We start from the raw sequence: 12,999 nt of genomic DNA on the forward strand, positions 1-12,999 counted from the left end.
TATACACAAATTCGATGAAAATCGTTAACTTGAAGGTCTTTGTCCCTTTGTAAAATTTACTTGATTTAATTCACATAACAATGAAAAAGACCATTATGTAACAACAAACGCAGTGCACGTTAAAATAATCTCATGTACTACAAACTTTAACAGTTAACAAACAAATTAGTACTTTTAAAAATGTTTAAAATATTTTTCTGAAAATGTCCCTAACTCTGGCGAAAGCGCAGGGACATTAAATCCCAATCTTCTGCCCATCAATCCGTCCGACTGTCTGTCTGTCTACCTGTCCATTCGTATGTCAAAAAGAAAACTTTTATCTTGGTCATACCTTTGATTACGAGAAGATAGAGTCTTCATGTTTCCTATGTGCATTACATGTTATATGATCTTTCTGAATGTCCTATGTTTTTGACCCACTTGAGCGAGACATAGACCTGAGGTTTGATATACTTTTAAAAAAATCTTAATGTTGGCCATTACTTGTGAGTGGGAGAAAATATTGTATTTCACTTGTGCATTACCTGTGATAAGACCTTTACAAATGTATTTTGGTTTTCGACCTCATGACCTTGATTTAAACCTACTTTTCAGAAATTTTCATTGGTTATAACTTTTGAAGGAGAGAAGATATGACTTTCATATTTTACAGGTACATTTCTTATTAAGAAAAACAATTAAAGTGAAATATGAAGATAACAAACAGAAATCAAGCCCAAAAGTCCATTGGAATAATACAACTTGGAGCTGAGTTTACATTGACCTCTAAAAACATCAGAGGTGTGTTCAGTAGCATCCTTTGTCGACCGATCACACCCGCCGCGTACTCCTTGTCATGACCGGACAAAAGGAAAAATTCGTAGACAATGGTGTGGAAATATGGCCTTACAATTTGTATGAAAAACGCCAGTCAACCTTGAACTTAACTATAGATTGTATTTGCTAGCAAGGACACTGAAGCGACCATAGAATTTGCGAAATGTTGAATTTTAAGGAGACTGTTGATATCCTTGTATCATTAACTTATATATCAATTGCTTGCTTTTTTTGTTTAGAAATTATTTGTACGTAGAACAAGCTTGAATCAAGTGGGCGACATATACTCCATATGCAGACGATAATGGTATATTGCTACATAAATAAGGGAAGTTGACGATAGAAAAGTTGAAATTATCACTTTTCTCATAAAGTTTTGTTTTTAGTTTGTCATAAATGTCTTTCTAGTGAAATACCTAAATACGAAACAGATGTGTCAGATTCTTTGGTGTCTTTTATTTCGAATTCAAAGGGATATAATTTATTATTGCTAATTGCCTTTGTTGAAAACTGATTAAATAAATTGCAAATATTTTACATGACTATTGCTTTTCTTCATATTATTCAGCTGATGAAAAAATTATTCATCATTATTAGCAAAAATATTATTACTCTAACTGGTTTAACTACTAAATAGATTAAGCCATATTTCGAAAGAATGTAATATCTAAAAAAAAACAGTCACTCTTTATCATATCGATTTAAATAATCCATAACTCTTAATTTGTTAAATAAAACTTAAGGTCATTGTACATCGAATACCTTAATGCACTGATTGGGCTGTGATAATTCCACTAAAATCACAAAATCACGACCTTTTTCTTTCAAATAAAATATTTGCACAATAATAACAATTATATTGATTTTGCTAACATGATTTTTTTATCTTTCAGTTAAAAGCCCATTTCAGCACCACTTATTCTATAATTTAATGACAGATGTAATAAAATGAAACTTCAACCAAAGATTATGGATTATCTTAGCATGAAGCCGTTAGAATTAAAGTTATTTTTCAATCTTAGTGAAAGTTGGAATAGATTTGTTCCTGGCATTGACCTTGATTTTTTTTTTTTCATATTTTGCTTTCAGATCAATATTGCAAATTATGTTTAACCAAAAGTAAAATGAAATTAACACTCTTTGTCAAATGATTATCAACGTTCATTTTCCAAAAAATGCAAAATGAGAGGGAAAGAGAGAGAGAGAAAGTAAACATTAAAATAATTTTTAAAAATGGTAAAATAAAATGCTCTTATTGAACACTCAATATGATATATTTCTGGGAATTTTCATTAAAAGGCCATTTGCATATTTGCAGTAAAAACTCATTATAAATTGGGAACGGAGCAAACACGGATCCCTGAACATATTAGAGGTGGGATCAGGTGCCATGAAATAGTAAGCATCCCATGTTGACTGGTCACACCCGCCGAAAGTCCTTTGCATTGATCGGAAAACCATGTTAATAAGAAATAAACTACATGTAATTGCCTAACAATTTGTATGAAAAACATTGATTCAGATTGGACCTAACGACAGGTTGTATTTACAAACAATGTCACAATAACAACCATGGAATTTGTAAATGTTGACTTAAAATAAAATTATTGATGTGCCCTTATGACATCAACTTATTTGAGAGAAGGCTGTCTCTATTTAATGTCATGATACTAGGCACATCATTTCCGTATGGTTACAACGACCACATATATAAAAATAAAATAGGGAATCTTTCAAGCCCACAATGTACAGAGTATGAATGTTATGGGACTTTTTAACAATACACCTAGACGTAGCAGTAGTCATAGACATCGATCATCCAATAGACCACATATACATAATGTTTTTTATTAAATTCATTTTAACCTGACGCCAATAAACAATCAGGTCTTCATTTCATTGGCACTTAACTTTACACATTTCCCACTGAAATTTTTTGAATGGACTATTTGAAGAAGTTTTAGTTAGTTCACACTTGGATTCTTCAGCTGTAGAATACAGGTGTGGATGTTGACCGGCATAGGGTTTTTAAGCCGCCACGTGTGTCGGAAGATAATAATTCCGATTCAACCCGTCGGCTCCATAAACTGAAATTTGCCAACGATGCTGTGAACGACCGAAAAGTTATCATTTTAAAATGTCCTGAATACAGTGAGCCCAGATCTTTCAGTGGGCAACAAATCTTGATTTCTATTATGAATTCTGTGGAAGATTATGTCAGACGATAGGCAAAATATGAAGGGGAAGATCTGTTCACTTTGTCAGAATGGACAAAGTGTTTAAGGAATATATGATAGAATCGTGTTAGGAAGTTTAAAGGCAATATGAGTAAGCGAATCTTCTATCCTTCCGTTTACACTTAATTCAAGGTGATAAAAGGATCATAAAGACAACATGTACAATATGAAATGGCTCCAGCAGACAAGGTTTGTCAATAATATCGTCTTCGACTGGAAAGACTCCTTATTATAAGTGTCTTTTAGAAGAACTCGATTTTAATTCTACATCTGGAAATCTAACTTATACTCACAGTACACTTTCAAAGGATGAAACTCTTCCAGATCACATTTATGTCTCAAGTACTTTAAAGATTCCAGTCAAGAAAGTTGAGTTCGATCTACCATAACTATACCGGATTCCTATACTAGTACTTCATAAAAATCCATACAAAGATACACTGAGGGTCCAGCAAAATGCTCTACCAAGACCATATTTTTCCTCCTCACAAAAAATTAACTGTTGTAGAAAAGAAACTTTAAACGTACCGTGCTACAGCATATTCGAGATTTTGTGTAAATGAAATTTGGATTCTTATAAACTCCAAAATATTTCTAAAAAAAATTATGATTTTTTTTTCAGAAGCTAGTAACATCAAAACGTGTGACTTTCTACGACCAATCCTCACAATTAATTAAAAACTACGCTTTTTTTATTTCAAAGACAACTGCTTCTTTAATAAAACTGGAACTGGGAAATTTTCATATTTTGTTATTAGTCATCAACATAATAACTTTCTTAAAATTACTCTGAACATGCTCTTGTATATCAAATCAACTGGAAGACAAAAATACCATATGCAAGTGATAATTGTATATTGAATATACTATATTCTTTCATAAATAAAAACAAACTGTAAATAGAAAAGTTGAAAACATCACATTTATCATAAAATTTGGTTGTTAGTTGAAATCAATACTAGACTTTCAAATTTGAAATCGGTGTGTCTAATTATTTGGTGTCTTTTATTTAGTTCAATTGGATTCATTGATATATTGATTGATATTGATTAATTGATAGATCATCGTTGATATATCAAAATGTTGAATTGAAAGCCACGACAAGAGACTTCTTCATTTCCTGTACGGTAGTACTGGAAGGACGTTCGCTTCTTGATCGGGTGGTCCGGGTTCGATTCTCTTTCCCGGCGCCGCGTCAAATCTTACTTAAGACTTATAACATAGTTCCTTCATTAAAAGCCAGGCATTAGAAGTCAACGTTATTTTTCTTTCAGAAATGACCTTAAAACATGGCAGGGTAAGGAACCTTCACTCCTAAATTGCAGTAAGTGTCGAATATAGGTATAAATTTGATGCCTTTCACCGGTAATGGGTGACGTCTCATATGAGTGAACAATTCTCGCAAGGAACGTAAAAAACAAACAACACACAAAAAAATCTTTTTTTTTACAGAATCTTTCAAATAAATCCTGTTTCATTACAACGGACCAATTGACTTCCAGAAAGAAGGGTACAATCAGTACTCATGGGAATTCTAACAGATTGCTGGGAGACTGATCTTTAGAAATACAAAGATAATGTAAATTAGGGACTCCGTCTCTTTACTATCAACTTTATGTTGGTTACTTATGTAGAGAATCAGAATAAATTTGAACATTAATTTTGTCAATGACAGATCACAGGATATGAAAGTATATGAGGAATGGTTGTAAAGTCATATGTATTGCTCCTGTTGATTTTGGGAAAAAAATTGGCGATTCACCGGATAATGCTGTGTCATTCAATCCAATGAATGTTTATTGAAAGGTCTGGAAAGTGACTGAATGGCAGAGCTCTGTCATGTAGTCATCACTGGGTAAAGTATCAATTCATTCTCTGATTTAAAATTTTCTTTCAAAAAATTCAAGTTTGAATTGCACTGACACATTATAAACAAAAATGTGTTAAACAATTTTAACCAAAGTAACTTAAATTTGACTTCGGTCAATATTTTGTTATTTTCTTTAAAGCATGTTCCGATCTAAAACAACAAAACACCGTATGCAAGCCTAAAACCTTTGGAGTTAGCAAAGAGAAAGAATGAACTTATCACAAATGCTTCAAGATTATGTACATTTACAAAGCAATTTCAATAATAAAATGTTAGATGAAATATGGAGATAACGAACAGTAAGCAAACTCAATCCTTCATTAAAACAAGACAAATCGGGAGCAGAGCAAAAACGCACCTCTAAAAGCAACAGAGGAGGTGCTATCAGGTGCCATGGAGTAGTAAGCATCCACTGTCTACCGGTCACACAAGCCGTGTGCTCCTTGTCATCATAATCGGGCAAAAATATGTAGACAATCAATGTGTAAAAACTGGCCTATCGATTAGTATGAAAAACGTCAGTCAGCATTCCACTTAGTGACACATTGTATTTGCTACCATGGTCATTGTATCAACCATAGAACTTAGAAATGTTGACCTCAAACGAGACTGTTGATATCCTTGTTTCATCATACAAGCTTGTTACACTTATGCTTCATAAATATCTTTCGAGTAAATTAACGTTGTTTTATTTATTTTCCCTGCAACATTTCCGAGAAAATAGGGAACCAGATTTCCTTGGAATTTTAGGAAGGGGTAAACTAAAGGATAAGAAAATATTTATTGTGTGAGTTTTGTATCAGAATAGACCACATGATAATCATAGCATATAATAACTCTGTAGACAGTTTGCCAGATTTTCAAAGCTGGAGGAGACATGCACTTATAGTAAGAACTTTGTAAATTCATTTGAAAACAATCATTTCTGTCTTTTCTTTTATCTGGTGAAAAGATGTTGCATTCTTTTCTGATTAAATTATTTCGAAATTAATTGTGCATAGCAAAAGCAACAGATCCTTATATCGCATAAATATTTAATTAAACTAGATAGATAACAAGATATGGACAATTAATCCGACATTGATGAAAGACGACCATTAAACAAAATATCGTGCTTAAGCTAGACGAGTTAATAAAGTTAATAAACATATGGAGAGACCCTGAAAGATAAAGAGTAAAATGAATAAATGGTAGACTGAAATTAAATTCAGAAATATTTGTATGCTTAACCTAACAGCATTTTTCTTAAAACGTTTGTAGCACTCTTTTCAGTATGTTAAATTCGTTTATGACCCTTGTTGCTTCTTGATTTTCATTTCCACTCTGGACAGCGATGAGTAGTAACCAGTTATATGATTCCAGTTAATGCCTTTACCGAAAGATGTGTTCCCATAATGCCCGTTAAGGTTTGAGTTGTGACAGCTAGCGTACCACCAGGCCCCGTAGAATGCGGTTGCGCAGTTTGGGTCGTCATATTTTTCTTCATTTGCGTCGTTATCTCGATCAAACGTAGTAAAGGGTTGTCCGTTATGCCAGCTCAAATCGTTGCCTAAGAAACAAAAGTGTATATCTTTCAATTCAATAGTTGTTGCCATGTTTTGAGAAATGTCTGGTCTTCTTTATTTGATTCCTAATGTTTATGCATGGGTTTGAATTAAGGTTGGCCTTTGACAACGAAAGTGTAGAAACGATATTCCGTCCGAGAAACTCTCTTGTACTTTTGTGTAAGATCATACTGCTAAATAATTCGTACAAATCGTTTTCTGGGTAATATTGTCAGGTACATGGGAAATATTGTCAAGTACATGGGAAATATTGTCACGTACATGGGAAATATTGTCAAATACATGGGAAATATTGTATAATTAATCATACCTTAAATTTGTACCATTGTTTAGTAGCAATATATTCATTTCCAAAATGTACATTTAATTAGTTCATAAAAGCATGTTAGGTTAGAAAGTTTTTGAGCTGTAAATGTGGAACCATTGATTTTTAAACAACTGCAGATTGTGATGGGAAACGTTTCCTATTATTCATTTTCTATTCAATAAATTAGATTTAATTAATTTATAGATATATTCATTATCTTATCAATAAATAGATTCATTATCTTGACTGCATAAATGTCCTTTTATTTATACCTATTATTTTATTAATTTATTTATTGATGTCCAGTTTATGAAGAAATTAACAGGAACCCCCCCCCCTTATTTTTTTTTTACATTTCATTATTGTCTCCATTCAGATGGTGTCTGATTCTCTCTTTGATGAAAACCTAATAACCTTTATCAAGGAACACTTTTAGCCAAGTCGCTCGCATGGCGCAGTGGTTCTAGCTTCTGCTCTAGAGTCGCGGAGGAGTCGATCCTTACGTCGCACCGTTCACGGTAGCTCAGTCGGTAGAGCGCTCGCTCCGTGATCGGGAGGTCGTGATTTCGGCCGCGACTGACCTAAGTCGATAAAAAATGGGTAGCAACTGTTCCTTCGCCATGCGCTCGGCACTTTGAAATGAAAGTTGCGGGTCCTTCGGATGAGACCTTAAAACTGAGGCCCCGTGTCACGGCATGCGTTGGCACGATAAAGATCCCTCACTGCTCAATGGCCCTGAGTGCCGAGTAAAGGTCCAAATTTTGAAGCCCTTCACCGGTATATGGTGACGTCTCTATATGAGTGAAAAATTCTCGTTTGGGGCGTAAAACAACAAACAATCAATCAATGATCCTTACGTCGCGGGTTTGAATCCCACTGTGGGAAGTGGAGACCGGTCTTTCGGATGAGACCCATAAAACCGAGGTCCCATGTCGCAGTAGGTGCTCAATTGCCCTAAGTGCCGAGTATAGGTCTAAGTTTGTAGCAACTCCGCCGGGAAATGGTGGCGTCTCAATATGAATGAAAATTTTCGAAAGGGAAGTTAAAAAAAAAGCAAAAAACAAACAAACAAACTTTTAGCCAAAAGATTAAATTTGACCATGTAGTTCAAGCCAAACCCAGCAGAAGAATTATTGATTTATATGATATGTAAATTGCCACAGAAAAAATGGAATTTTTATATGATCTCCTAGTACCTGTGCTCCCTGCCTTAAAGAGAGAATAGCTCATTCTATAATTGTCACTTTCAGGTGCTATTGTAAAGTCTGAATACTGGACATAGAAGGACTGACTGTTGTATTTCATATCAATTCGGAGGTCGTATCCGCCCTGAGACGTGATGGCATGTAGATCCTCTAACCCTGAAAATGTCAAAGGAATTTCAAGGAAATATGATTTCGATGAAAATTACATTGAACAGAAATTAAAAAAAAAACAAGCTGCACATCATTCCCATTGTACATGATATTATTTGTATACTACTGAACTATTTCAGATTAAAAAAAAAATTAAAAAAAAGAAAAACATGCATACCTAACCAAAATTCTCCACTGGGACTTCCAAACCCGTTCTTGTAGTCGTTCCATCCCCGATAAAAATTCAAAGACCCATCCAATCTACGTTGTATAACCTGAAGTATCCAAGTTCAAATGGAGTGTTACACATCTCAAGTTTTAGAATGCAATTCATTCTAAAGGAAAGATGTTTATGGTAATTTTATTTGATCTTTTTCTTCTTTAAATCAATACTTACAAGCCATCCTCCATCATCTGTATCCATGTCGCACCAAACAGAAACAGTTCTGCCATCTATCTTCAGAGAGTGTTGTCCTGTGACGTCACCATGGATAAGACGAATATCTTGGCAGTCTAGGAAAGAAATTATCAGCCTACAAGTTTTTATGCTTCTGCAGAAATGTATAAATTGCTACAGTGTGTTACTCTGATGTTCAGTCGTTTGTTTGGTTAAATATATGTTACATTACAACTTCATGAAACGTAATGTAAATGAAAGCGTAACACCTGATGGTTGCTTCATGAGTGTTGTGTGGACTTTACAGATACTTTTGCAAGTGCTTCGTTGATTCGATCCCATTCTTGATGACAAAGGTGTGTCCGTTAATTTTTTTTAGATAATTATCTATTCGCCTTATCAGAATAATTTATATATATATATATATATATATATATATATATATATATATATATATATATATATATATATATATATATATATATATATATATATATATATATATATATATATATATATATATAGAAAGCACAAAGAAATTCACTTTTATAAGGATACCCACTTCCGCCCCGGCCAGGGGTTGAACTCTCGACCTACGGAATCTGTCTCCTAGCAGTACAGGAACAGCGCGTTAGACCACTCGGCTATCTAGGCATCGATGCCGATGGAATTTTCACAGCGCCGCCCTCGGCATCGAATCAAGTTCAACCCCGGGCTGGGGCGGAAGTGGGTATCCTTATATAAGTGAATTTCTTTGTGCTTTCTATACTAATATTTCTTTATATATATATATATATATATAATTAATGTTTGATTAGAACAGGACACCTCTTCTTGGCCATAATTTTGCCAGTCAACACTAATTTTACTTGCGCAGTGGTTAGAGCGTCTGCTCTAGAGTCGCGAAGTAAGGAGTTGATCCTTACGTCGCGGTTCGAATCTCACTGTGGGACGTGGAGACCGGTCCTTCGGATGAGACCGTATAAACCGAGGTCCCGTGTCGCAGTAGGTGCTGGCACGAAAAAGACCCCTCACTGCTCAATGGCCGTATGTGCCGAGTATAGGACAAAATTTGCAGTTCTCCACCGGCAAGTGGTGGCGTCTCCATATGAGTGAAAAATTCTCGAGAGGGACGTTAAACAACATACAATCAATCAATCAATCTAATTTTACATCACACAATGAATACAAAAATTTTTCTTCGCAGAAAGATTTTTTGCACACTGGCACCACAAAGGAAAATTTCTCTTTCAAATTTCATATGACAGTTTGTTTCAACAGACACGACTTCCTTTTTACCAAGGCTACACAGATAAGGCGAATTTTGTTTGATATTATCTAAGTGGAGAAATAGGAAATGCGAGTGAGATATAAAAATTTCATCCCGTAATGATGGACGTTTAAAAGAGGGGAAAAAGTTTTATATCTAAATCAAGTTAAAAAATAAATTTTGTTATTAGTAGAAAAAAACTCACAAACTAAAATGAGTTTAATCTACATTAACTCAACAAATCAATTGATTTTAGTCAGATTGAGTATAATTACCGTTCAGTATATCAAGTATATCAAGGTTATTTTAGAATAATGCTATATTGTTTACCTTTACATTCACAGTTTGGTGAACATTTAACACAGTTCCCAGAGTATCTGTTGTATATGGCATCTGATCCACATTCCCCTTTCTTCAAACAAAAGTTAAAAGATACATTATTGATATACAATATTTGTGTCTTTACTTTAATTGCTACATAAAAAAGTTTAAAATCTTTTCTATTTCATTCTTTTAATTTACCAAAATCAATTTTTGATTTTTGATCCATGAAATAGTATTAACTCCTATGGTGTTAATTGATAACTTACAAATTTGTATGCTGTACACTGTGAAAATCCATTCTGGCTTGTATTTTCGTCAAAGAGAAACGACAAAATGCATCTGTTTTCATCGTTTATCCTGAAAGTAAAGATTGATCGGTTTGCTTGAAAAAAAAACAACAACAAACAATAAATAAATATTTATTAATTTTTAACCTTTTGATGGACTTAAACAATGATTGTTTTTTTTTATTATTTGAGTATACGATTGTTGTCCCAAAAGGTCGTAGACAATGTTTATAACTTTGTACACATTAAAACAATGCTAACCAAATTTCGGGAACCAAAAAACAGGACTGTTGTCGTTATTTTCAAAGTGTTGTTGGAATTGAGTTTGCAACAATTGACGTCGAACTAAGTACACAGTTATGATGAATAAGGGTGCCTCTTCCAAAATTGTGAAAGTTGTGGCCCCTGGGTCAGAGGTTCCGTGGGGGGGGGGGGGGGGGGCTAATCTGTTATATTATATACAAAAAATGAATTTAATGCATTGAAATTCTTCTCCTCTGCCCCTTGGTATTAAGCAAACAACCTAAATGCATAGTTATGGTGAATAAGGGTGCCTCTTCCAAAATTGTGAATTTCATGGCCCCTGGGTCAGGGGTTCTGGTGTTTTGGGCGGGGCTCTATTGATTATATAGCAAAAATGCATTATTACTTTGAAAATCCCCTCTGCTCCTGAGAAATACGCAAACAGACTAAAAGCAATAATATAAATGTAAATTTATAAATATAAATATGAGTAAATGTGCCTTTCTCTGCTTCTGAGTATCTAGGAGGCAGACAGAGTACAAAGTTGTAATAAGTGAAGCAAATGAGAGTTAATCCCCTTTGCTAAATTGTGTTAAATCAAGAAATCCTTGTATATAATTTAATTAACAAGTTATTTGATGGAATGAGACTGCAAGATGAATGTTATATATATAGAAACAAAATAAAAATGAATGTTTGGTTTAAACGAGCAAAGCATGCTCAATGCCGGATTCCTGCCTGGAAAGCAGTATATAATATTGAAAAAAAAGATTATTTATGCAAAAGGGCCAATTGTACTTAGTATGTATATACTGTAGTGTTCCGCTGGACATAGACGAATTATTGTCAGGTAAATTCATGAAGATTATAGATTAGTTGACAAGAAACTGCAAAAAGTTGTTTTATACTTTATCAAAGTGAACAAGTGAACAGAGAGCAGGGTGACTAGGGGACATTTTGCAGTTACCGACAAGTAGCAAATATCTACATGTATGTTGTATACTAAGCCAAGTGGAGAGTGCTGGTAATAAGTATTACTAAGTTTTTTGTATAGCCAAGAGGCAAGTGTTGGTACCAAATGTTACCAAGTGACAACCAGCTAAGTTGTTTGTGTAGCCCAGAGGCATCACCTGATTCACCTCGAGTAAATGTACAGGCATTAGAGATTTCTCTTTGTGTACTTAATTGTAGCACTAGGCAAGTGACAAAAACATATATGTATATTATATTGAATACCCTACACACTAGGCAAGTGTTCATTGTACATGTATTTGTATATTTTACATTCATTATCAGCCCTGTAAGACTGTAAGTACGATCCCAAGGAGATCACTCGGGTCTCGCACGTTATAATAAGCAAGGGTATTTTTACCAGATTATTGAAATTCTTTTGCAACATAGCTTCAGTCGTACGTTTTGATGCTATTGATTTTAGTATAATTTTGATTTCAAATTTTCTTAAAAGTTCCTTGGAGTCTTTAAGTATCCACATTTTATTAACACCACATTTCGAAAATGTTATTATACAGTACTCCTGAAATATCTCCTTCACTTTTGTGAATATTTTGGCGAGGAGAAATTGATTGATTGATTATTATTGTTTAACGCCGAGTCGGCAATATTTCAGCCATATTTCGGCGAGGCGAGGAGAGAAGAAAGGAGAAAGAATCTTCGTAGAACAATTGCTGGAACCCGCTATGCATTTTTGTAAGGATTTTTATGTAGTTTAGGGATCCAGTATAGGTATGATAATTCACATTCAATTGATTGTTGAGAATATCAAAAGTTTTTAAAACTGACACATAATTTTAAAGAATTTCCTCCTTAGAAAGGGAAATTACATTATATGAGGATAAGTTGGATTACCACTTGCAGAATTAAATCCAACTTCTTTTAAAATACAATAAAAAAATAATGAACCTTACAAAACAATGTTGTTATCTGCTTTGTCAGATGTGACCAGTACATATTGATTGTGTAACCTATCTAATTCTTTTTTCACTTCTGAATTATTGAAGAAAGAAGGATAGATGGTTTTCATATCCCCCCCCCCCCAATTTTTAATGCAAGATTTCAAAAAAACATCTGATACCTTTAATCCATTCAGACAAAGTGTCAAGGTCTTTTTCATGTTTGATTAATATCTCGTCAAATATGAAAAGAATATTTAAATTCTTTATAATATTAATTTCAATATCATTTTTTTCAATTTAATGGGAAATAATATTTCGTCAAATATAAAATAAATATTTGAAGTTTTATAACATAAATCTTAAAATCAAGTTATTACAAAAGAATTACTGCAACATATACTAGGATTGTCCCAAA

At 33.7% G+C, this 12,999-nt stretch overlaps 1 protein-coding gene across 1 annotated transcript; it reads right to left on the bottom strand.

The window, feature by feature from the left end:
* Positions 1 to 6,209: 6,209 nt before the first annotated feature.
* Positions 6,210 to 11,831, bottom strand: LOC133205007 (microfibril-associated glycoprotein 4-like). Its single transcript, XM_061340748.1, has 7 exons — positions 11,747 to 11,831; positions 10,408 to 10,523; positions 10,148 to 10,229; positions 8,548 to 8,663; positions 8,329 to 8,425; positions 7,992 to 8,156; positions 6,210 to 6,472 (listed from the first exon to the last, which is right to left on the bottom strand). The coding sequence occupies exons 1-7, from the start codon at positions 11,829 to 11,831 to the stop codon at positions 6,210 to 6,212; spliced, it is 924 nt and encodes a 307-aa protein (XP_061196732.1).
* Positions 11,832 to 12,999: the final 1,168 nt, after the last annotated feature.

This window comes from Saccostrea echinata, unplaced genomic scaffold, assembly GCF_033153115.1.
Source record: "Saccostrea echinata isolate AGI-Se365-2 ecotype Australia unplaced genomic scaffold, CSIRO_AGI_Sech_v1 ptg000054l, whole genome shotgun sequence".
Taxonomy (NCBI): Eukaryota; Metazoa; Mollusca; class Bivalvia; order Ostreida; family Ostreidae; genus Saccostrea; species Saccostrea echinata.